Consider the following 27,047-nt stretch of genomic DNA (forward strand, 5'->3'; position numbering starts at 1 on the left):
GTTTGTGTAAAACATTCCTTTGTTTCGTGGAGAGATCGATAAATGAAAGATGTCGTGTCTGCTGATCTGCTTCATAGCAAGGAGGTAATTTTAAGAGCATATTTGAAATGCATTTTTGGTACAGATTTGTATTCGGTTACAAGGCAGAGCACATCTAGTAGATGCATTCTCTACAACAACACTCATTAGAATTTTGCATGACGTCTTATATGTTGGCGAACTAGGACAATAAATGGCCCTTGCCGATTAACGTCTGGATGTTCACAACCATGGGGTTGAAGCAAGCCGGACTGCCTACAGCCCCCTCACAACCATTTACGGCCTTGGGCTAGGAAAGTCACGAAAAATGCACACGAACGATGCATTCACGCAAGCACCCGATGCTCCGTTTTGAAGTTTCAAAATGAAACAACTTTGAATTGTATTATGTTTTGCATTAGATAATTGTATTTCTTCTTTAAAAGCTTATATCATTTTACATCTGGAAGACTTAATTGAAAACGACATTTCGTGTGAATTTTCTCTCGTCGTTAAGTAGATTGCCTTGCCGCGGATTCTGTTTGATGCGGACTTTCACCTGGTTGAGAGAAGACCGCCGTCTGCAGATCGATTCCAACGTGATCGAACGTCTGTCCCTGCGCCTCCGTCGTTCATGCAGGGGGCGCGTAGGTTTGCAGTGCCCCCTGCATGAAAGCGATGGAAAGTGCAGCGTTCGTCACAGATAAATGAAGTCGTGTGCTTATATATTTATGTATAAATTGTACACCAATACCGGTCCACAGTTGACTTGCACTGAATGCTGCAGTAGTTATATTTTGTGTAAAACATTCCTTTGTTTCGCGGAGAGACTGATAAATGAAAGACGTCTGCTGATCTTGTTCGTATCTGTGTACATTGATATCCCACATTGCTTACACTACACACCACACAGGGAAATAAATAGAAACTAGAACGACTTCCGGGGATGGGCAAAGATCGAGGAAACTTTCAATGGATCGAGTTCAGTGTGTTCGATTCAACATCTCTGTCCGTCTGTCTCTCTGTTTGCCTCTGTGTGTCTCTCTGCCTGTGTCTCTCTGCCTGTCTCTGTCTATGTCGTCTCTGTGTCTCTGTGTTCCTCTTGTCTGTGTCTGTCCGCCTGTCTTGTCTGTCTGTGTCTGTCTATCAGCGTCTGTCCAACCGCAGTCAACGACTGTCAGTAGCAGCAGGCGCCCGTTCAACTCCCACGGCTACACGCCACTCAAACTTGCTCCCAACACACAAAGACCCCCCCGTATAGCCTTAACAGACTGTAGGGGCAAGTGCTGTTAGCGAGCACCTATTAAGGGTGGGACGGCACACGAGGGGGTGGGTGGCCAGCACCACGCCCGGCCGCCTTTGTCTCCCCAGTGGCGATGTTGACACACCGCACCGGGGACTCGTTTGAGGCTGAGTCGACGTAGGGGAGGCTCAGGACCGGCTCAGAAAGTCGTCACTGGCGGTGTTGGCCACGAGCGGGAATGGAACTCGGCTGGTCGGTGCGGAGCGCAGCCCTCACTACGACACTGCCGCTCCCCATCTGTCAACAAACTTGAACTCTGACCCCGCCCTCTGACGTCGCCGCTCAGCGTGACCTCATCGGCGTCAAACGCCAGGGGGAGGTGTGCCTCGCTAGTGACGTCATGTCACCAAGGTATTCACCCCACCCAACTCACGCGCTCTTGAGCGTGACGTCACCTCCGCTCGGCCGCTGCCGATATCTGTTCCAGTGCCAATCCTTATTTGGGCAAAGCTACGCCCGGTGACTGGCGGCTCATTAACATAATTTATTTAAGTTACAGAGCCGCTCGTTGTGGGAGGAGAGTGTCTTTTCTTGCAAGTGACGTCATGTCACCTCCTGCCTCGTGACGTCACGATGTAACAGGAAGTTGCCGCTCAGCGCTCGCCCTAAAATCCGAGGTGAGAAATTCTCATCGCGGTTGTTGTGGTGGTTGTTGTTGTTGTGGTTGTTGTTGTTGTGGTGGTTGTTGTTTACCGAGGTAGAGCCTCGCTCTCTCTCTCGTAGGGATGTTATTTGAGTAGCAGCGAGCATGGAAGCGATGTCCAAGTTGGAATTTTACAACGCGGGGCCTTGCCTCCTGCCCTCGCCTGATCGCGTTTGCTTCAATTCTCTCGCTCAAGTTTAATTTGTCTTCACACGGCTCGCCACTTTGTAACTTTGTTTTACTTTTAATATTCTTAGTTTTTCTTTTTTTATTCCAGGCCAAGCCCGCTTGAGCTGCTATACCGCGCTTGTTTTCAGAAGCGACCTGCCCACAACAACAACAAGGTGAGGCTCGTCAACAGCGTGGCAGTGTTCACTCTAGACACGTGGCGGTGTTCACTCTAGACGCGTGGCGGTGTTCACTCTAGACGTGTGGTGGTGTTCACTCTAGACGTGTGGTGGTGTTCACTCTCTGCATGTCGAGATGGGGACAACCGGGGGTCAGGGTCGGGATCGAACCCACGACTTCCTGTATACCAGGAGAGGTAGTTAACACCACGGGGAGAGAGACGCAGCCTCGGCGATGTTGATTGATCCTCAATGAATTTCTTGGTGGAGTAAGGAAGCATTAATACACCACCACCTGTGAGCCATGCCAGTGTGTGACAGTGTAAAGTTTGTGTTTGCAGTAAAGTCTATTAACTCTATTGAACAGGGAGGTTATATCAAAGCTGTAGTTTGTTTTTTGTTTTCCTCTGGAGCTCTTTGTAAGAATGGAAACAGTCAAGAAGTTAACACAGCACACACATGCAGGTGAAGTCAGATCTGTTCATCCCAGCATTCAAGGACATCGTGAGCCTGTCTGGCTTCACACCTGTTGTATATGTTGGGCCTTGAAAAATTAATTAAAAATAATAAAAATTAAATGTAAATAGGAAAAATGTGTAATTATCAGAAATTATGCTAATTAGGGAGGTGATCCTATTAAGTTATGCAACTGTATGCAATTATGCTAATGTTTGCAGTTATGATAATTACGCTTATCTTCGTTGTCTAGGGTCGTATTATCACTTGGGATAATACAATTAGTCTCGTTTTAACATTTACTGATTGTGTCTTCGTGTCTCCAAATTCAAATCTCACCGCAGGATACAGTTCTCATAATTGAGATCATTACGCATGAACTTAGGAAGGCACCACTCGGACTCTTTTGTGTTAAGAAATTTAAATTTCTAACCAATAACATAAAACTTTAATATTCGAACTCTTATGCTTGGAATTGTCAACACAGTACCCCTGGAGATGTTCTCATTGATCCGTACATTTAACCCTCAATGATTACGTTGTTTACTGGGTAACAGAACATTCGATTAATTCCTCAGAGTAACGCGAGCATATACGGCGATAGGAAAACGTCCTTAAACATGCATGCGACGATATTCCTACGAACGGCAATAAAAAAACATTTCCCGAAAGCAAAAGTATACGTCAATTAATTCATTGGCAAGATTATGCAATCATCGAAAAGGAATGACAAAAATACTTCTGAACGACCGTATCCACGTAACTCAATGGGCAGTAAATGCTTTTCATCTTATTCGTCCCGATATGCGTGTTGTGTGCGTGCGTCTTCTTTTCCACTTGTTGACTTGGCGGATTACGCGGTACGGCGTTCCTTGTGCTGAAAATACCTCGGGATTCCCAGCAGGGCCGCTGGGACGGCGTGTGTGTGTGTAGCTGTGTGTACGTGTGTGTAGCTGTGTGTGTGTGTGTAGCTGTGTGTACGTGTGTGTGTAGCTGTGTGTACCTGTGTGTAGCTGTGTGTGTGTAGCTGTGTGTACGTGTGTGTGTGTGTGTAGCTGTGTGTACGTGTGTGTGTGTGTGTAGCTGTGTGTACGTGTGTGTGTGTGTGTGTAGCTGTGTGTACGTGTGTGTGTGTGTGTAGCTGTGTGTACGTGTGTGTGTGTAGCTGTGTGTACGTGTGTGTGTGTGTGTAGCTGTGTGTACGTGTGTGTGTGTGTGTAGGTGTGTGTGTAGCTGTGTGTACGTGTGTGTGTGTAGCTGTGTGTACGTGTGTGTGTGTGTGTAGCTGTGTGTACGTGTGTGTGTGTGTGTAGCTGTGTGTACGTGTGTGTGTGTGTGTAGCTGTGTGTACGTGTGTGTGTGTAGCTGTGTGTGTGTGTGTGTGTAGCTGTGTGTACGTGTGTGTGTGTGTAGCTGTGTGTACGTGTGTGTGTGTGTAGCTGTGTGTACGTGTGTGTGTGTATTAAACACACGGCACTCTTCCTCTTGGCGTTGCAGCTCTCTTCACTGCTGGTTGAGTTGGCGTGATGCTCGCCGTCGGCGGTGTGCGATGATTCCGTCATCAGATAGCGTGCGCAGCTTGTCTGCTGGTCGCCGCTCCTCACTCTGGCATTGGTTCCCAGCTGGTGCTGGTCGGTGTGTGTGTGGGTCGAACCCACGGCGCTCTCGCTGGCGCTGACACTCTTGCTCACGGGCGGCTGGTCAGGCTCTTTCCACTGCTCCGTGCTCTCTCCTTGATCGTGCAGCTGCCAGCTTCACACGGACACCCGCCCTTACTTCAGGGCTGCGCTGGCTCAGGCTCTTTCCACTGCTCCGTGCTCTCTCCTTTCTCTCTCCTTGCTTTCGCCCTTGGCGTGCAGCTGCCAGTTTTGCACTGGCATTGTGTTACCTCTCCCGCCCTCACTTCCGGGCTTCGCCTTGTCGTTGCTCAACTTTCGTGCTCTCCACCCTTCTTCTAAGAGGGCTGCTGCTGTGAGCTGCTCGTCGCTGGCTGGATCACTGACTCTCAAAACTTGTAAATTGTATTAGCACACCTCTTACGCAACTCTGATAGCTTGGTACAATACAACTTATCGCAAACCCTCGATTCCACAGGCGACTCAAAACATCAGGATGAATGTAGAATAAACTTTCAGCGATACTCTGTCAGTTCATGCCGAACTCAGCTCTTAACACACATCGTCCCTTCGCTCCACGAGACACGACACCCATGGTTGATCTCGAGGCCATGCCCCGGAGTTTGCCCCTTTGCAAGACTGAATTGCATGATCTGTGTCGTTCGTTATATCTGAAATTCCCTCCCCTCTCTGTGCGTCTCTTGCGAGAGAAAAAAAACAGATGCCCTCTGTCACCGTCCTCTCTCCGCGGCCGCGCCTGAATGCCCCCCCCCCCTTCCCTTGATGACCCCGGACGGGCTGTTTTCCGTCTAAGTTTATGCTTGTTGGCATCCCCCCCCTTCGTTGTGTTTGTTAGCTCAAGGCCAGACACCCTTCATACGTAATTGTGGCTGCCATGTGTTTGTGTCAAATTGTTGGAAGACAAAGGTGGCCGGGGAGGCTTTGATTCCATGGAATACATATTATCTGGTCTTGTGTGTGTTGGACCTATTTCTTGTACCTCTTATGAGTTACCCCGGGTCTAATATCTCGTGGTTATTATTTGGTTCATGTTTAACCAAGATTCGTAATGCCCCTCGTTGTTACCATTATTCCGAGGGTTTTGCCAAGCTTTGTTGTAAGTCTGTGTCACCAGGGATCGGTGTTTTATTTTGAGTTATATTTTGATATCCCGAGGCTGGAGATATAACCAAGCGCTCACTTTCTTGTCTACCAGAATGCACATTCCTTGGTTCTCTTGGTGAAGTTACATGGATAGAAAGATACAATACAAAATGATATACGAGTTGAATAACGGTGAAATAAAATAAATAATAAACAGGACCCTGCGGGGTGGGCTGGTAGGAACGAATATCAAAGAATATAAACATAATGTATTATTACACTTGTTTAGCCAGGAAAGCCCCACTGTAGGTTTTTGTAGGGTCCTGCCAAGTGTTTGCAGTAGGGGGCGATGTTGCTACACCTAATCGGACGATACGAAGGGAGACTTTGAGGCCTATTTCTAGGCTTTAGGCCTAGCTGTAGGCTTTAGGTCGCTGTGAGTTAATATTTAATTTAAATGTTTTAATTATTAATGTAAAAGCTTGAAATTTAAATGTTTCTATTTAAAAAAATCAGGGAATGTAACATTGTGAAACATTAACTCCCTTTCACACACGCGGGGGTACGATACAAAGGGAGAGTTTCAGGCCTAGTTCTAGGCTTTAGGCCTAGCTGTAGGCTTTAGGGCGCTGTGAGTTTTTTTATTTAATTTAAAAGTTTTAATTAAAAGTTATCTCAGGGAATTATAAGGAATGTTACACTTGTTTAGCCAGGATAGCGTCACTGAGTCTCAAGGTTTTTGTAGGGTCATGCCAAGTGTTTGCAGTAGGGGGCGATGTTGCTACACGGACGGACGGACAAATGGACAAACGGACGGACGATATAATCTATTGGTGTCTGGTCCACTTCGTTCCTACCAGTATAAAGCCGCTCGTATAGACTGCAGTCTATAACGTCGATTTGTTCTTTTTGACGAGTTTCAAACTTTTGCCGTGAAAGAAAATGTGAGTTGTAACGTCCGTTTGTCTCTGCTATGTGCTCTGGAGATTTGTTTGTGAACTGTCCAAAACGTCCGGGGAGGTCATGTCATATGGTCATCTGCCAGCCTGGAGATTTCCAGATAGTCGCGAACACCTCTTTGCCCCGAAGTTTGTTGTTTAATGACCTCCAGATGCTTGGTGTGGCTTGAGGGGTAGCGGAGTTGAGTGTTGGTTTCATTTATTAATTATTTAAGGAAAAAAATGGGTCGAATTATTCTTAATATATATTTTTGGAAAAGGTCTATATACAACACACCTCTAAGTTGCGATTGAACATGAATTTATGAATTTCTGCATAACACAAATAGTATTATTTTCAACACCTTTTGCTATGTCAACTGAATTTAGCTTTCATAAATATTCCTTTTGTAGCCAGACAGCCGAAATTTGTGACCATTTGCCCTCTCATTGTGTGCCATAACAGCCCGCGTGATGAATTTTGGAAGCTTTTTCACTATATCATGAATATATAAATAAGTATAGACGTGTAAGTCACGTGTGACTGTGTATATGCATTTCTCTGTGCCTCTACTGACGTGTAGATATTTTGTTTTCTGTCTGCAACTGACGCTTCCTCTGTACTTTTCTCTGCAGAATTGGTCTGATGGAGCAAAGGCACTCGGCGCAGCTCGGTCCGACAAGGCAACAATGCGACCGGTGTTCATACAGCACGAATTGTCCTGAACATTTGACACAGCACCAGAGAACACACATGGGAGAGAAACCCTTCAAGTGCAGTGTGTGTGGGAAGGCGTTTGCACTTTCATCTACTCTTGCAACACACCAGAGAACACACACGGGAGAAAAACCCTTCAAGTGCAGTGTGTGTGGGAAGGCGTTTGCAAAGTCATCTACTCTTGTAAAACACCAGAGAACACACACGGGAGAAAAACCCTTCAAGTGCAGTGTGTGTGGGAAGGCGTTTGCACAATTATATACTCTTGTAACACACCAGAGAACACACACGGGAGAAAAACCCTTCAAGTGCAGTGTGTGTGGGAAGGCGTTTTCAGATTCATCAGATCTTGTAAAACACCAGAGAACACACACGGGAGAGAAACCCTTCAAGTGCAGTGTGTGTGGGAAGGCGTTTGCACTTTCATCTACTCTTGCAACACACAAGAGAACACACACGGGAGAAAAACCCTTCAAATGCAGTGTGTGTGGGAAGGCGTTTGCACAGTTATCTGCTCTTGTAGCACACCAGAGAACACACTCGGGAGAGAAACCCTTCAAGTGCAGTGTGTGTGGGAAGGCATTTGCAATGTCATCTGCTCTTGTAGCACACCAGAGAACACACACGGGAGAGAAACCCTTCAAGTGCAGTGTGTGTGGGAAGGCGTTTGCAAAGTCATCTGCTCTTGTACCACACCAGAGAACACACACGGGAGAGAAACCCTGCAAGTGCAGTGTGTGTGGGAAGGCGTTTTCAGATTCATCTACTCTTGTAGCACACCAGAGAACACACACGGGAGAGAAACCCTTCAAGTGCAGTGTATGTGGGAAGGCGTTTGCAAAGTCATCTGCTCTTGTAGTACACCAGAGAACACACACGGGAGAGAAACCCTTCAAGTGCAGTGTGTGTGGGAAGTCGTTTGCAAAGTCATCTACTCTTGTAGAACACCAGAGAACACACACGGGAGAGAAACCCTGCAAGTGCAGTGTGTGTGGGAAGGCGTTTTCAGATTCAGCTCATCTTGTAAAACACCAGAGAACACACACGGGAGAGAAACCCTTCAAGTGCAGTGTATGTGGGAAGGCGTTTGCACTTTCATCTACTCTTGCAACACACCAGAGAACACACACGGGAGAAAAACCCTTCAAGTGCAGTGTGTGTGGGAAGGCGTTTGCACAGTCATATGTTCTTGTAGAACACCAGAGAACACACACGGGAGAGAAACCCTTCAAGTGCAGTGTGTGTGGGAAGGCGTTTACAAAGTCATCTACTCTTGTAAAACACCAGAGAACACACACGGGAGAAAAACCCTTCAAGTGCAGTGTGTGTGGGCAGGCGTTTGCACAATTATATACTCTTGTAACACACCAGAGAACACACACGGGAGAAAACCCCTTCAAGTGCAGTGTGTGTGGAAAGGCGTTTTTAGATTCATCTCATCGTGTAAAACACCAGAGAACACACACGGGAGAGAAACCCTTCAAGTGCAGTGTGTGTGGGAAGGCGTTTGCACTTTCATCTACTCTTGCAACACACAAGAGAACACACACGGGAGAAAAACCCTTCAAATGCAGTGTGTGTGGGAAGGCGTTTACACAGTTATCTGCTCTTGTAGCACACCAGAGAACACACTCGGGAGAGAAACCCTTCAAGTGCAGTGTGTGTGGGAAGGCGTTTGCAATGTCATCTGCTCTTGTAGCACACCAGAGAACACACACGGGAGAGAAACCCTTCAAGTGCAGTGTGTGTGGGAAGGCGTTTGCACAGTCATCTGCTCTTGTACCACACCAGAGAACACACACGGGAGAGAAACCCTGCAAGTGCAGTGTGTGTGGGAAGGCGTTTGCAAGTTCATCGACTCTTAAAAAACACCAGAGAACACACAAGCATCATAATATCCACAAGGAGCGGAGTCTGATATCAGCTTGTGAAAGTCAAAGTGCCGTAATGAGCCCATCCCTCATGAAACAAGAACCGGAAGAAAATCCCAGCTTGGACGCTTTTAAAGGTGTCAAGGTGAAATATGAGGAGGTGAAGGTGAAATGTGAAGAAGTGATGGTGAAGAGCGAAGAAGTGAAGGTAAAATGTGAAGATGAAGAGTCAACTCCAAAATCTGACCTCCACATCGATAGAGGCAACGTGAAGCAGGAGGAGAATTCTGACTGTGAAGCAGAGCGAGGCAACTCTCAGCAGTTTGTGGAAGTGGAGGTGTGGGTGGACTTCCTCCGAGACAATACAAAGTCAAATGGAGACCCGGTAGATGTGTAAGCCAGAGACAATATCGCTCCAATAGATGCACCTTTGTCACAGGCCTTGAATGACGAGAATGTGAAGTTGAACACTCAATTCCTAGGTTCACCCTGCAGGGTAAGAGCGGCCATGTCTTTGTGGACCTGTGGGTTGCATTGATCTCTAACCAGGAGCGGGAGCCAAAAAGCTCCCACGCATTCACTATGTTATGAATTGCATTTATATGGTGCTTGCTTTAATCGCCTCGACAACTTGGAGTTTTGTATCGTATCTCATTTCAAACACTCGAAACATCCCCAAGTAGCAGCTGCCCTTGTGTGGCACAAGGTGGTGGCCCTGCACGGGACTACATATGGACAAGAGCCTGTCAGTAGGGGGTGATGGTTGATGTGGCATCTTGGTTGTGGAATTTGTAGGTAATGTTTTTAGAATTTGCTACATTAAACATGCAATGGCCTACTTGTTTTGAATGGCGCAATAGTACGTTGTATATACACTGTTAAGCAGACATTGTTTTTTGTTTATCTTGTTAATACGATGTAACCTAATGCAGTATATTTCAGTGCAGTAATTCAATTTTGTTAATATGCCTGTCACTAATTTTGAATGAATACTTGTCTGATTGTGTGCGTACATGTACCATTTTGTCTATAAGGGTCAAACATTGAATAAGTCATGTTAGGACACAGTGTGTGTTTTTGGAAGTAACCTGTACAGATAACTCAGGTGAGACTCCTTGTTCTTGTGATACAGGTCAAAGGGCACTTTAGTGTTTTCAGGAAGCATCTCCCTCTGGAGCAACTCATTGTCTTTGAAATAGGGAGCACATTTGGATTGTTCATCAGTTACAAGGAATACCACTCAAAAGTTACATGTAGAGGAGATTCATTCTCTACAACACGAATTATAATTTTGCATTACGTGTTGACGTAGATGTTGTTTAACTCGGACTAGAAATGCTCCTTGCTGATTAACGTCTGGATGTCCGTAACTATCGGTTGAAGCAACACCGGCTGCTGTTGAGACTCTGTGCACCAATCGGGGTGCACAGGTGGCTTGCACTGAATCAATGGTGCACTCCCAGAAGTCTGTGCTAGTTCTAGTTTGTTTAAAACATTCCTTTGTTTCGTGGAGAAATCGATAAATGAAAGATGTCGTGTCTGCTGATCTGCTTCATTGCAAGGAGGTAATTTTAAGAGCATATTTGAAATGCATTTTTGGTACAGATTTGTATTTGGTTACAAGGCAGAGCACATCTAGTAGATACATTCTCCACAACAACACTCATAATTTTGCTTCATGTCATATATGTTGGCGAACTTGGACAAGAAATGGTCCTTGCCGATTAACGTCTGGATGTTCACAACCATGGGTTGAAGCAAGCCGGACGGCCTGTGGTGCCCCTCAACCATTTACGGCTTTCGGCCAGGAAAGTCACGAAAAAAATTGCACACGAACGACGCATCCACGCAAACTCCCGATGCTCCGTTTTGAAGTTTTAAAATGAAACATCTTTGAACTGTTATTTTTTAAATAGATAATTGTATTCATTAAAAGCTTATATTATTTTACATCTGTAAGACTTAATTGAAAACGACATTTGGTGTGAATTTTGTCTCGTCGTGAGGTAAATGGCCTTGCCGGGGGGTTCGGTTCGATGCAGACTTTCACCTGGTTGGGATCGTGGAATCGAGGTAAGGTGACAGAGTTGGCCGTGCGAGAAGACCGCCGTCTGCAGATCGATTCCAACGTGATCGAACGTCTGTCCTTGCGCCTCCGTCGTTCATGCAGGGGGCACGTAGGTTTACAGCGCCCCCTGCATGAAAATGACAGTGCAGCGTTCATCACAGTTAAAGTAGTGCGTTATATATAAATGTCATTTTTGTCTGTCTGTGTTCACGCAATTGCACTCCTAGCAACGCACACACGATCGATACAAATCTCATTCGCGTTAACAATGCTTAAAAAATATACACACAATGCAGTTACTGCTATAAAGTCCGTAGATATTAATATTAGAGCACTTAGATGGCATTATTGCAGTGCGGGTGGGGAGAGCGGCCCAGCCCCCAGCCTGGCAATGTGTCACCTCCTCCGGCTTGGCAATCTCGGCGAGGCCGCGGGCTCTGCATTGGACTAGGCCTCACCACGGCAATGTGAAGTACAATTTTATTTAATCTTTCGCTAAAAACTCAGGTTTATTGTTTACTATTATGAAACAAATAAGTTGCCAAATATTACAATAAAAATGTTTGTGTGTAGAAAACTAATATTGCACTATTTGGTTGCTAAATATGTTCTTGTTTAGCTGTGTTTCTATGAAGCTGAGACGGTGCACTGCCAGTCCGTGCTGTTGCCTGCTGCCTGCTCGTTAATTAACTTCGGTGCATTGGCACGATTCTGGCGAATTGCCCGATGATGCTGGATGTAATTACTAGCGAAAGTCGTACTACTCAAAAATTGTAAATGTTGTGGATTCACTCTTCAACACACCGGTGGGCTGAAGTAGGGAACTTTTTGCCTTTTGGCGTCATCTGGTCCAACCCATGTGAGACTAGGCTCTAAGGAAAGCTGTCTCGGGTGTGGACCAATCAACTTCAAGGCCAGTGCACATTATCAGAGTTATGTCTTTTGCTTGTATTATGACTGCAGGTATTGTGGTCTATGCAAACATGACTCCTTGTAAAAAGGTGTCAGTTTTGTTGCCCGATAGAAGGGTAAAAAAACAATTATCATATTTTTACTGGCAAATGAGGTTCCCATGGTGAACTTTTTGTCTTTTTTGCTGATTGGCCGTGTCGGGTGGTGGAGGGTTATGACACATAAATAATAACGCGATCTGACCCAAAAATGTTTATTATAAATAATATTGGTCGCAAAAACTACATGTTATCTACACTGCTAATTTTGCTTTTGGGCATTGAGTATGCCAGTCTATAATCTGTTGCCTGCTTCTTTACCTCACTCAGTGTACTGCCAGCCTTTCATGTCGACTGTATCCTGCTTTTTCAGCTGCTGACCGTATTGACAGCTTTTTATGTCGACTGTAGCAATGCTTGTGTCATTGAGTCGGCGTACTGCCAGTCTATAATCTAGACTGTCGTCTGCTTCTCAACTTACCTGTACGTACTGCTGCTCTTTAATGTAAACGTATTTCATCTTATTTCTTCAATGCATTTCTATTGTTTCGATTGCGCACGTCACGATATTTACTGATTTGTAGTACTGCGTTGCCGATTAATATGTTATACTGCTAAATACGTTGGACTTTTTTAGCTACAGCCCATTGAATTTCGTCTATCGTTTTGTGACATTCGTGGGAATATCACCCATTTAAATTTTTCCGTACCGCACCTTTCCACCTAAGCGGGGAGCACGCAGGGAGGTTCAATGCCCCAAATATTGTTGACCTTGCTTTCTTACGGTGGGTGAGGAACATTGTGAGAGAGACATTGTTCTTCCATACCAAGAAAACACCATCGCACAATTTCCTGACACTGAAAGAGCATACGATGCCCTACAATAACACATTTTCCTGTCGCAAGGCCAAGATGGGTACCACGTCAAGATTCCTCCAATTACAAAGCTGCAGGACAAAGACATCCTCACAAAACTGTCTCTAAAGAAACTTCTATTCCTTCGTGATTCATCACCTTCACTTGCAATCTCAAATGAAAGGAGTTGCAGGTTTACCTTTATCCAATCCAAAAGCCACCAGACAGACATGACATGTTAGCTAGGGTCTAAAAACTCGAAGTTTATGAGATGCTTATTATGACTAACGAAGGTGGCGTCTTTGGATAGACAAACAGTAGCTTGCACACCATTGGGTGGCAAAAACGTCGTCCACCTCGTGCTCACATTTCGCTATGGATGAGGGAAACAATTGATGCAAGTCACATTGACACATTTATCAGTGCTGAGCTATCTCACCCCCATCCAGACCCTGCCCTTTTTCTATGTGGTCTGCAACCAAATGGTCCATGGCCCATGTGCCCAGTTCTATCCAAATGCGCCATGTGTAATAAAGGACTCGACCACGGTATCTGGCTTGGTGTCCTTTATTCGGGTTCGTATACTTTTCCCACACGGCTCTTTCTCTGTCCCGTAGCAGCCTCACTGCTAATCTCCTCGTGCAGCCTCTCCAGCTGCCCTCGCTGCAGCCCCACCGCTGCTCTCTCTTCTCCGAAGCAGTCCCGCTGCTGTTCTCTTCGTGCAGCCTCCCAGCTGCCCTCGCTGCAGCCTCACCGCTGCTCCCCGCTTCTCCGGGGTCGGTCACCGCTGGCCGACGGTGCCCTATCCGTACTCTGTGTGTGTGGCGATCTCGCCACTCTCCCCAGCCTTCGCCCTGCGTGGCCTTACTCTCTCCCAGTCTCCAACAACCTCCCCTCTTCCGGTTTCTCCCCTTTTAGCTCTGAACCCTCTCCCCCACGTGACGTAACTCCTCCCCCCATGACGTCACATCCGGAAGGTCGTTTACGCCCGCATTACACATGTATGCAAGACCACAGGTGTACCAAGAGGTATCCACGGAACTACTTGCAAGACACTCAGTCGGCCCATGATGGCTATCCTCGATATCGTCACAGAAATACTGAGCATGGTGGATTTCAGACAACGCTCAGACCTGCCACTAACTCGCTAATGAAGGTTCACAACCGGTGGATCGTTCCCCACTTTAATGTGAAATTCTGCTATTCTAAAAAAAAGCCATCAAATATGTTTGCCAATACATCAACAAAGGCCCTGACATGGCTGTCTTTGCATTACAAAAGAGAGGGGCAAAGTGTGCATGAGCTCAAACTTTCTTTCCAAGGAAGATACATCAGCAACAATGAGGCCATTTGCTGTATTCTTGGCTTCCCCATCCATGACCGTTCCCCCACAGTCGTCCATTTGGCACTTCACCTCAAAAATGTTCAACGCATCTACGTCACCAAAGGAAATGCCCAACAACAGGCCCTGGCTCCACTAGATACCACCCTGATGGCGTTCTTGGTTTTGTGCCCAAGTGACCCATTTGCTGCCAACCTGCTCTACCATTAAGTTCTCTCCTACTATACATGGACTGCTAAAAAAATGGAAGCGACGAGCTGCTGACGGTGAATCTGATGGCTTAGGACGAGTCTACACAGTTCATCCCAAGGCAGTCGCCCTCCAACAACAACGGAGGGTGGAGGAGCGACGCTCAGAACAACGAGCGGAGCGTTGGTTGGCTAAAGCACAGCAAGTTGGCACAGTAGGGGGCACAGGTGATGCATCAGCCAGTCATCTCAGTCGACCCGTGGCACCTGGGTCTGCTCCGTGACCTGCCGGTGGGCGTTCGACATTTCGCATGGCCTCAAGGTGCACGTGGCCTGGCACAAGCGTCGTGGTGACGTCACCGCCACTTAGTGGCGAATAGCGGTTGTTGTCTCTAACTGCGTATATCCAACCATATTCAACTACTGTCAGTAGCAACACGCACCTGTTCAACTTCCACGACTACACGCGACTGGAACTGATTTCACACCATACATAGCCAACCGTGCTCATCTATAGGTCTCTGTGTGTATGGTGAACGTCTTTTGCACCATACGTAACCAACGGTGATAATCTATGGATCTCTGTGTGAGTCTGTGTGTATCTAGAACTTATTTCGAACCATGCGTAGCTGTCCCTGCAGAGTAGGAGCGGCTGGTATCTGTGGAGCTGTCGGCTGGGTGCATCTGTCGGCAGGAGCGAGAGACGATGAAGCTCCCAAGCATTCACTCATAAGTCGCTTGCCTAATTGCCTCAGCAACTCAGTGTTTCGTATCGAATCTCATCTCAAACGATCTAAAGGTGCCCCCCCCCTAAGTGGCAGCTGCCCCTGTGTGGCACAAGGTGGTAGCCCTGCACGGACCTGCACGTGGACACGAGTCTGTCGGTAGGGGGCGATCATTGACGCGCCATCTCCATTGTGTAGTTTCTGGATAATGTTTGGCATTACCCCAATGTTGACCGTGACACCAACATGCAGTGACCTGTGCGTTGTGAATGACACGACGCTTTGTTTTACATTTGCCGTTAAGCAGACTGCGCATATTTTTGCGAATGTTACTGGGGTAGCCAGGTGTGCCTGTCGGATTTAAACCTTGAACCTCTGAAAAAAAACAGAGAATGCACTACCATAGTATTGGTTCTTTTGGTAAAGTTACGCAGATAGAAAACGAACAATAATATATAAAATAATAAATAAAATGAAAAAGTTGGAAAATAAATTGGTGAAAAGATGCCATTGGTCGACTGACTGAGATTACTGTGCCCCCCACAGTGTACACACACACACAGTGTACACACACACACAGTGTGTACACACAATGTACACACACACAGTGTACACACACAGTGTACACGTACACACACAGTGCGTACACTCACACACAGTGTGCACACACACACACAGTGTGCACACACAATGTACACACACACAGTGTACGTACACACACAGTGTGTGTACACACACAGTGTGTACACACACAGTGTACACACACACAGTGTACACACACACACTGTGTGAACACACACATACAATAATGTCCACATTGTTGTTGCTGAGCTCACACTCCCAAGGGGTCTCTGTTCAAGGGAGGGAGTAATGGAAAATGAATCTAAATCAACTTAAACTCCAACCCCGCTTTGTGACGTCACCACTCAGCATTACCTCATCGGCGTGAAACGCCAGCGGGAGGTGTTCCTCGCTAGTGACGTCATGTCACCAAGGTATTCACCCCACCCCACGCGCTGAGTGTGACGTCACCTCTGCCTGGGGTCATTTTCGTTATCTGTTCAAGCACTATCCTTATTTGGGCAAAGCCACACCCAGTGATTGGTGGCTCATTAACATAATTTATTCGTCAAAGCCGTCTCGAGTTCGTTGTGACCGGTTCGGCACCCACGCTCCATCCCTCCACGATTGGGCCAGGCTCATTAACATAATTTATCTAAGTTACAGAGCCGCTCATTGTGGGCGGGGAGTGTCTTTTACCACGCAAGTGACGTCATGTCACCTCCTGCTGCCGCGTGACGTCACGAGGTAACGGAAAGTTGCCGCTCCGCGCGGGAACTGAACTCCACGGTGAGAAATTCTCATCGCGGTTGTGGTGGTGGTTGTGGTGGTTGTTGTGGTGGTTGTGGTGGTGGTTGTTGTTTACCGAGGTAGAGCCTCGCTCTCTCTCTCGTAGGGATGTCAATTGAGTAGCAGCGAGCATGGAAGCGATGTCCAGGTCGGAACTTACAACACGGGGCCTTGCCTCCTGCCCTCGCCTGATGGCGTTTGCTTCAATTCTCTCGCTTAGTTGATCAATCTGTGGAAGAACGCGATCAGCCAGGCCATGCGTCAGTTGTGTGTTGACCGACTCTCTGTGTTGCATTGCATTACATTTCTAATTTTATTAAGTTTGTTTGATGAAGTGCAGTCACCAAACCTCCAAATCTCTCATTGACACAAAGCCGTAATTATAATGTTATAATAATTATAATATATAATAACTATAATATGTTAAAATAATTATAATCAAATATGCTCAAAATGTCCCCCCCCCAATATATTGCTATCAAAAATATTTGTAAATAATAATTGCGATGCTATGTTAATAAAAACAACAATTTGCTAAACTTTGGCCACAAAATCTGGACTTGTCTTCATATAACAATGCATAGATTTCTGTTCATATGATTGCGTTGTACTTCATGAATCCCTAATCTCTGCCAATACATGCTATGAAACAATAAAAGGTAACAAAGAAAAAACAGAGCAATGTAATACAATACACTATGAGACATTATTGTATCAAATAAAAAAAAATCCATCCCATGTGCTCGTGAATTTAAAAATATATATTTTAGGGAGGAAATGGCAGGAAAAGAGTTTTTTAATTTAGATATTTTTCTAGTGGGGGCCCCAGACCCCCTGGAAGATTTGGTTCCCCCCAATGTTGACTCCATGGCTACGGCCTTGCATTGACATGCTAAGTTCTCTACCCCCCCTCTCTACCCCCCCTCTCTCTCTCTATTTAAGGCCTCGACACAGATGCGTTGTTTCTCTGTGTGCCTATGTGTGTCTCTCTGTGTGTCTGCGTCATCTCTGTCTATGTGTCTCCGTGTCTGTGTTTTGTCTCTCTCAAATTGAGCAATCTTTGGAAGAACGTTATCAACCAGGTGGGGTGTTGGCTTTTGTTAGCCGACTCTCTGTGTTGTATTGCATTACATTTATACGTTTACTAGGTTTGTTTCCTTTTTTATTTCTACCTGATGACGATTGCTTGTGTTTTCAATTGAAACGTCGCATGCAATTATTTAATTTATTATTTCTTTCTACGTGACTTTTCCGAAAGAACCAAAGAATATCTTGCTTAAGTTTAAATTTATCTGCACCTGTCTCGCTACTTTGTAACTTTGTTTCATTTTAAATATTCACTGTTTTTTCATTTTCTACCAGGCCACGCCCGCTTGAGCTGCTGTACCGCTCTTGTTTTCAGAAGCGACCTGCCCACAACAACAATAACAACAAGGTGAGGCTTGTCAACAGCGTGGTGGTGTTTACTCTAGACGTGTGGCGGTGTTCACTCTAGACACGTGGCGGTGTTCACTCTAGACGTGTGGCGGTGTTCACTCTAGACGCGTGGCGGTGTTCACTCTAGACGTATAGCGGTGTTCACTCTAGACGTAGAGCGGTGTTCACTCTAGACGTGTGGCGGTGTTCACTCTAGACGTGTGGCGGTGTTCACTCTAGACGCGTGGCGGTGTTCACTCTAGACGCGTGGCGGTGTTCACTCTCTACATGTGGAGGGGAAACCCGGGGATCGGGAAGGAAATCCACACGACCACGCGGAGAGAGAGACACACAGCCTCGGCTGTGTTGATTGATCCTCAATGAATTGCTTGGTGGAGTGAGGAAGCATTAATACTGAGCAGGTGAAGGTGGCCAGGCGTGGGTCTGGACACACCACCACCTGTGAACCGTGCCAGTGTGTGACAGTGGTGGAGCCAGTGGGGGTGGGGTGGCACGTGTCCCCCCCAACGATGTTTTCTCGTTCATGTTTTTTGTTTGTTGTGGTTGCATCCGATTCAAGAGCCGAATGGCTCACAGGGCTATACCAAATAAATGAAATGGAAACTATTATTTAATTTTTTAATTTTTTCTACGTGTCTTTACCGAAATAATCAAAGAGTAATCTTGCTTATGTTTAAATTTCTCTCCACCTGGCTCGCTACTTTGTAACTTTGTTTTATTTTAAATATTCACAGTTTTTTTTCCATTTTTTTACCAGGCCACACCCGCTTGAGCTGCTGTACCGCTCTTGTTTTCAGAAGCGACCTGCCCACAACAACAATAACAACAAGGTGAGGCTCGTCAACAGCGTGGTGGTGTTCACTCTGGACGCGTGGTGCTGTTCACTCTGGACGCGTGGCGGTGTTCACTCCAGACGCGTGGCGGTGTTCACTCTGGACGCGTGGCGGTGTTCACTCTAGATGCGTGGCGGTGTTCACTCTAGACGCGTGGCGGTGTTCACTCTGGACTCGTGGCGGTGTTCACTCTGGACGCGTGGCGGTGTTCACTCTGGACGCGTGGCGGTGTTCACTCTGGACGCGTGGCGGTGTTCACTCTGGACGCGTGGCGGTGTTCACTCTAGACGCGTGGCGGTGTTCACTCTAGACACGTGGCGGTGTTCACTCTAGACGCGTGGCGGTGTTCACTCTGGACGCGTGGCGGTGTTCACTCTGGACGCGTGGCGGTGTTCACTCTAGATGCGTGGCGGTGTTCACTCTGGATGCGTGGTGGTGTTCACTCCGGACGCGTGGTGGTGTTCACTCTGGACGCGTGGTGGTGTTCACTCTGGATGCGTGGCGGTGTTCACTCTAGATGCGTGGCGGTGTTCACTCTAGATGCGTGGTGGTGTTCACTCTAGACGCGTGGCGGAGTTCACTCTAGACGCGTGGCGGTGTTCACTCTCTACATGTGGAGGGGAAACCCAGGGATCAGGAAGGAAATCCACACGACCATGCGGAGAGAGAGACACACAGCCTCGGCTGTGTTGATTGATCCTCAATGAATTACTTGGTGGAGTGAGGAAGCATTAATACTGAGCAGGTGAAGGTGGCCAGGCGTGGGTCTGGACACACCACCACATGTGAACCGTGCCAGTGCGTGACAGTGGTGGAGCCAGTGGGGGTGGGGTGGCACGTGTCCCCCCAATGATCCGATCGAAAATCCCTAATTTCGATAGGATCATTGGGGTTTATTAGTAACTAGCTTCACTACCCGGCTTTGCCCGGGACTTGGATTCTTGTCTTGGATTAATTTCATATTCCCTCATAATTCACTGAAAAACACTGAAAAAATTGATGCTTGCAAGAAAGAAGCCGAAACAAATAAATTTACCTAAATCGGATGTTTTCACTCAAGGAAATTCAACCTTTACCCACTTCTGCGTCAGGTCGATTTTTGCCGCTCCGAAAGGGAATGACTTGGCGAGCGGAAAATAGTCGTGTTCACTTAGAAATTCCAGACGGCGTGAGCTGTGCAAATTTCTTGACGCCAGAGCTCAGCGTTGGAGAGTTTTTGCTGCTTCACACAAACAAACATCTGTAGTTTCTGCTTTATATTTAAGATGGCAGTTGTACACGTTCTTCGCACGGATTTGTATTGAAACTCCAAGAAGCCAATGACTTAATTGGCCTGGAGGGAAGCGCCACCTAAAATCTCCCGGCATGCTGTGAACAGCTGTAGAAGTACGGCGCGCGAAGAGCCGTATGGTAGGGGTACGCATTGCAGAGCACTTCACTCAGGTGTGTTGCGGGTTGACGCCACATACGTCATGGTCATTTCCCCCCCCCCACCCAAAATAGAAAAGTCTATTTTTCTTTCCTGAAGGCAACACGTTCAGGGAGCGCGATGACGATCACACGCGTCGAATGAAAAGCAAGGGACAAGTCCTTACTTACTAACAACTCCATATTTACTAACAATTCCTGTAATTTTTCATTGCTGGAGGGGTTTCCCCCCCTACCTGAAAATCCTGGCTCCACCTCTGAGTGTGACATTGTCAAGTTTGTATTTGCAGTAAAGTCTATTAACTCTATTGAGCACAGAGGTTATATCAAAACAGTAGTTTATTTTAGTTTTTCCTCTGGAACTCTTTGCAAGAATGGAGTCAGGAAGTTATCACAGCACACGTGCATCTGAAGTCGGAACTGTTTATCCCAGCATTCTAGGACATCTGTGCCTGGCTTCACACCTCTCAGTTGCGATTGAACATTAATTTATGCATTTTGTGCATAACACAAATAGTATTATTTTCAACACCTTTGCTATGTCAGCTGAATTTAGCTTTCGTAAATATTTATTTTGAAGCCAGACAGCCGAAATTGTGTGCTCTGAATTTTGGGTTAACGTTCATTTTGAAGATACGAGGGCTTCCAGGCGTGTTTATGACCATTTGCCATCTCATTGTGTGCCATAACAGCCTGTGTGATGAATTTGGGGCAAGATTTTTTAATATATCATAAATATATTAATAAGTATAGACGCGTAATCTTCTTGGTTCTTTCGGTAAACTCACGTAGAAGGGAAGTAATAAAATAATAAAAATAAAACATAATAAAATAATTATCACGACGTTTCGGCCACAACACAAGCAGCCGTCCTCAGGTGAAGACCAGGTCTGCCGAGGCGACAGCGTCTAAAAGAAAACACCACCACGCTTGGAGCGTCTATTTAAGCTGGGTTGGAAGGGGGGGAAAAATGCGCATTGACAAAGGAATCTGCATATTAAGAGGAATTTAGCATATTTATGGGAAATGCAGGAATGCGATTAGTGCTACTTGTGAAATGCGTAGGAGGTGGGCGGGGGGTTTTTAAAGTCATATGCCCATGCATTATGCAGGATTAGCAGCATCAACGGGAGGGGATAGGGGTAGCATTAATAAAGGGAAGGAATGTTAATAGTATGTAGCTGCAGTAACTAAACAACAACGTAAAAAGCTAAAGTATGAACTACATAGCATTAAATTGTATACTGTATACTGTGGTGGTGTTTTCTTTTAGACGCTGTCGCCTCGACAGACCTGGTCTTCACCTGAGGACGGCTGCTTGTGTTGTGGCCGAAACGTCGTGAGAATTATTTTATTATGTTTTATTATTATTATTATTTTATTACTTCCCTTCTACGTGACTTTACCGAAAGAACCAAGAAGATGAATCCCTGCAGTCACGAAAGCTTTAAATCGAAATATAGACGTGTAAGTCACGTGTGACTGTATATGCATTCCTCTGTGCCTCCGTACTGATGTGTAGATGGTGTGGATATTCTTTTTTTCTGTCTGCGGCTGTTGCTTCTTCTGCAGAATTGGTCTGATGGAGCAAAGACACTCGGCGCAGCTCGGTACGACAAGAAAACAATGCGATCGGTGTGCATACAGCACGAATTCTACTGCAAATTTGACACGGCACCAGAGAACTCACACAGGAGAGAAACCTTTTAAGTGCAGTGTGTGTGGGAAGGCGTTTATGCAATCATCTCATCTTGTAATACACCAGAGAACTCACACAGGAGAGAAACCTTTTAAGTGCAGTGTGTGTGGGAAGGCGTTTGCACAGTCATCTTCTCTTGTAGGCCACCAGAGAACACACACGGGAGAGAAAGCCTTCAAGTGCAGTGTGTGTGGGCAGGCGTTTGCACAGTCATCTGGTCTTGTAGAACACCAGAGAACACACACGGGAGAGAAACGCTTCAAGTGCAGCGTGTGTGGGAAGGCATTTTTATATCAATCTGTTCTTATAACACACCAGAGAACACACACGGGAGACAAACCCTTCAAGTGCAGTGTGTGTGGGAAGGCGTTTGGACAGTCACCACATCTTCAAAGACACCAGAGGACACACACGGGAGAGAAACCCTTCAAGTGCAGTGTGTGTGGGAAGGCGTTTTCACAGTCATCTATTCTTGTAAGACACCAGAGAATACACACGGGAGATAAGCCTTTCAGGTGCAGTGTGTGTGGGAAGGCGTTTGCAGAATCATATTCTCTTGTAATACACCAGAGAACACACACGAGAGAGAAACATTTCAAGGGCAGTTTGTGTGGGAAGGCGTTTGCACACTCAATTTCTCTTGTAGAACACCAGAGAACACACACGGGAGAGAAACCCTTCAAGTGCAGTGTGTGTGGGAAGGCGTTTGCACTTTCATCTACTCTTGTAAAACACCAGAGAACACACACGGGAGAGAAACCCTTCAAGTGCAGTGTGTGTGGGAAGGCGTTTGCACAGTCATCTGCTCTTGTAACACACAAGAGAATACACACGGGAGATAAACCCTTCAAGTGCAGTGTGTGTGGGAAGGCGTTTTCAGATTCATCTGGTCTTGTATCACACCAGAGAACACACACGGGAGAGAAACCCTTCAGGTGCAGTGTGTGTGGGAAGGCGTTTGCATGGTCATCACATCTTTATGTACACCAGAGAACACACAATCATCATAATATCCACAAGGAGCAGAGTCTGAAATCAACTTGTGAAAGTCAAAGTTCCGCAATGAGCCCATCCCTCATGAAACAAGAACCGGAAGAAAATCCCAGCTTGGACACTTTTAAAGGTGTCAAGGTGAAATATGAAGAGGTGAAGGTGAAATGTGAAGAAGTGATGGTGAAGAGCGAAGAAGTGAAGGTAAAATGTGAAGATGAAGATTCAACTCCAAAATCTGACCTCCACATCGATGCAGGCAATGTGAAGCAGGAGGAGAATTCTGACTGTGAGGCAGAGCGAGGCAACTCCCAGCAGTTTGTGGAAGTGGAGGTGTGGGTGGACTTCCTCTGAGACAGTACAAAGTCGAATGGAGACCCGGTAGATGTGTAAGCCTGAAACGATGTCGCTCCAATAGATGCACCTTTGTCACAGGCCTTTAATGACAGTAATGTGAAGTTTAACACTTGGTTCCTAGGTCAACCTGCAGGGTAAGAGCGGCCAGTCTTTGTGGACCTGTGTGTTGGGTAGATCTCTAACTAGGAGCGAGAGCCAATAAGCCCCCAAGCATTCACTATGTTATCATAATTGCATTTATATGGTGCTTGCTTAATCGCCTCTGGCAACTCTGAGTTTTGTATCGTATCTTGTCTCAAACACTCGAAGAGCATCCCAAGTGGCAGCTGCCCGTGTGGCACAAGGTGGTGGCCCTGCACCGGCCTGCATGTGGACAAGAGCCTGTCAATAGGGGGCGATGGTTGATGTGGCATCTCAGTTGTGGAGTTTGTAGGTAATGTTTAGAATTTGCTCAATTTTGATCCAGACGCCAGCATGCAATGGCCGACTCGTTTTGAATGGTGCATTAGTATGTTGTACATACACTGTTAAGCAGACGGTGCGTATTTTTTTAAATTAGCTTCTTGTTAATGCGATGTAACCTAATGCAGTATATTTCAGTGCAGTCTTTCAATTTTGTTAATATGCCTGTCACTAATTTTGAATGAATACTTGTCTGATTGTGTGCGTACATGTACCATTTTGTCTATAAGAGACTCATTGTTATTTTGATATAGGTCAAAGGGTACTTTTGTGTTTTCAGGAAGCATCTCCCTCTGGAGCAACTCATTGTCTTTGAAATAGGGAGCACACTCGGATCGTTTATCTGTTACAAGGCATACCACTCAAAAGTTACACGTAGAGGAGATACATTCTCTACAACACGAATTATAATTTTGTATTACGTGTTGACACAAATTTTGTCTAACTAGGACTAGAAATGCGCCTTACTGATTAACGTCTGGATGTTTGAAGCTATCGGTTGAAGCAAGCCCGGCTGCTCTTGAGACGCTGTGCACCAATAAGGGTCCACAGGTGGCTTGCACTGAATCATTGACGCACTCCCAGAAGTCTGTGCTTGATATAGTTTATGTAAAACATTCCTTTGTTTCGTGGAGAGATCGATAAATGAAAGATGTCGTGTCTGCTGATCTGCTTCATAGCAAGGAGGTAATTTTAAGAGCACATTTGGAATGCATTTTTGGTACAGATTTGTATTTGGTTACAAGGCTGAGCACATCTAGTAGATACATTCTGCACAACAACACTCATTAGAATTTTGCATGACGTCGTATATGTTGGCGAACTAGGACAAGAAATGGTCCTTGCCAATTAACGTCTGGATGTGCACAACCATGGGTTGAAGCAAGCCTGACCGCCTGCGGTGCCCCTCACAACCATTTACTGCCTTGGGCCAGGAAAGTCACGAAGAAAATTGCACACGAAAGACGCATCCACGCAAGCACCCGATGCTCCATTTTGAAGTTTTGAATTGAAATAACTTTGAATTGTATTATGTTTTAAATGGTGTTTCTTCAATAAAAGCTTATATCATTTTACATCTGAAAGACTTCATTGAAAACGACATTTCGTGTGAATTTTCTCTAGTCGTTAAGTAGATGGCCTTGCCGGGGATTCGGTTTGATGCGGACTTTCACCTGGTTGGGATCGCGGGATTGAGATGAGGCGACACAGAGCTGGCCGTGCCAGAAGACCGCCGTCTGCCGATCAATTCCAACGCGATCGACCGTCTGTCCCTGCTCCTCCGTCGTTCATGCAGGGGGCGCGTGGGTTTGCAGCGCCCCCTGCATGAAAACGATGGAAAGTGCAGCGTTCATCACAGATAGATTAAGTGCGCTTATATAAGAGTACTAGTGGAAAGTACCTGGTGTTGCCCGGCCGAAAGACACACACATGGACTTAGACACACAAACATCGACCCACACACACAAACACATCGACTCACACACACAGACATTCGCTTTAGATACACACACATGGAGTTACACAAATCGATGTACACACCTACAGCGACTCGAACACACACACATCGATTTACACACACACATGGACTCGCATACAAATATTGAGGTGCAAATGACGATGCGGAGGCAGGTCTTCAGTTAAGGGCTTGCGCCAGTTATTTATTAAGCGTTTCGGATAACTTCCCCAGGGGTAGGGGTCCTTCACTAGGTTTCTTCACACGAACCTTCACTCTGTCTGTTCCTAGCTCGGCTAGCTCCAGGGCTCTCTCCCTCGAGTCGGATCGGGGGTTCAGCCAACACCGACCAGGGAGAGCAGCACCTTCTATCACTACGGCCGGCTTGTCTCCAGACTCCCTGAGCTCTACCCCTGGCTGGCTCTTCAACCGCTCTCTATCCCGGGCTCCCAAAGTGACCCTACTTTCGTCACGGGGTCCCCCTTAAGTACCTAGAGGAGACATGACGTCATCGCCTCGCCCAGCAAGCATAACGTCACATCCCATGACGTCATCGTACTGGACAGCGAGCATGACGTCACATCCCCATATTACTCCTCTACACATAGACACACACACATTGGCCTACACACACATACGGACTCACACAGACATGGACTTTAGATACACACATATAGAGTTACACATATCGACTCACACAAACACATTGGCTTACACAAACATGGACTAACACACACATGGACTAACACATACACATCGACGTACATACACACATCAACTGACACACATAGACACACACACACACAGCGACTGACACACATCGACTCACACCGACTTACACAGCAATCCCCGATGATGCCACAGCTAGAGCAATTCTCTCTCTCTGGCGAGCATTTGCGAGTAGCAGTTTTAAAACAAAGGTCTTCCCAGTACTGGCAGGTGCATCAAGGATACAAATGACTCGATTTGTAGTCTCAATGTCTTCCAAGATTTCCGTGTATGCTTCTATTTGTGCATCCATCAGCTTTGGTTAATTTTCCTAAATAAATGTAAGAAGCTGTAAAGCATAGTGTAGTATTTTCCAGCAATGGAGTGCAGTTTGTCGTGAAGGAGGATGAGGGCCTGTTTGAAGATAACATCAGAAAAGTTGACGTCCACGTTTGTATTTTGTTATTGAGCTCCGTGGAGGATGTCCTCCCATTGACATATTTCGTTGCTTCCTCTTAGTACCTTTCACGTGACGGTCAATGGTATAGTGTATAGCAGATTGTATAATAATAAATAGTATAAAAGTGTAATGTTTTATACAATGTATAAAGTAATATATAGTATCGTAATTGTATAGTGAATATACAGCAGTGTGGTATACAGTAGGGTAGGTAGAATAATACATAGTGTAATATTACAAGGTATAGTCTAAGGTATAGGGTGGTGTATAGTAATACAGTATATAATTTAATGTTGGGTTTGTCTATGGCAGTATATAGTACGGGGTAGACCTGTGTGATGTAAGAGAAAAACGTTTAGCTGGAGGCATATTATATTTTTTGCGACATACAATTGTAATGTATGACTTACTGTTAGTAGCTCAGCTTATTGGAGAGTATATTTAGTATATTGATGATACTGATGTAGTTTATATTTTAGTTTTTTTTTACGTGGTAGTTTATCTGCTGCAACTCCATACTATTAACATTCCTTCCCTTTATTAATGCTACCCCTACTCTCTCCCTTTGTTGCTGCTAATCCTGCATACTGCACGGGCATAATATGACTTTGAACCCCCCCCCACCTCCTACGCATTCCACAAGTAGTGACTAATCACATATCTGCATTTCCAATAAATATGCAAAATGCCTCTTGATATGCAAATTCATTTGTCAAGGCGCCCTT

General features: G+C 45.9%; 2 protein-coding genes across 2 annotated transcripts; both read left to right on the top strand.

The window, feature by feature from the left end:
- The first annotated feature begins 1,888 nt into the window (after positions 1-1,888).
- LOC144953858 (uncharacterized) lies at positions 1,889-10,962 on the top strand. The gene is made up of 3 exons (XM_078884513.1): positions 1,889-1,938; positions 2,242-2,308; positions 7,062-10,962. The coding sequence occupies exon 3, from the start codon at positions 7,072-7,074 to the stop codon at positions 9,409-9,411; it is 2,340 nt and encodes a 779-aa protein (XP_078740639.1). The 5' UTR covers positions 1,889-1,938; positions 2,242-2,308; positions 7,062-7,071; the 3' UTR covers positions 9,412-10,962.
- Positions 10,963-17,441: 6,479 nt separating this feature from the next.
- Positions 17,442-24,762, top strand: LOC144953848 (uncharacterized). The gene is made up of 3 exons (XM_078884504.1): positions 17,442-17,574; positions 18,687-18,759; positions 21,763-24,762. The coding sequence occupies exon 3, from the start codon at positions 21,773-21,775 to the stop codon at positions 23,231-23,233; it is 1,461 nt and encodes a 486-aa protein (XP_078740630.1). The 5' UTR covers positions 17,442-17,574; positions 18,687-18,759; positions 21,763-21,772; the 3' UTR covers positions 23,234-24,762.
- Positions 24,763-27,047: the final 2,285 nt, after the last annotated feature.

Source organism: Lampetra fluviatilis (genome assembly GCF_964198595.1).
Source record: "Lampetra fluviatilis chromosome 48 unlocalized genomic scaffold, kcLamFluv1.1 SUPER_48_unloc_1, whole genome shotgun sequence".
NCBI lineage: Eukaryota > Metazoa > Chordata > Hyperoartia > Petromyzontiformes > Petromyzontidae > Lampetra > Lampetra fluviatilis.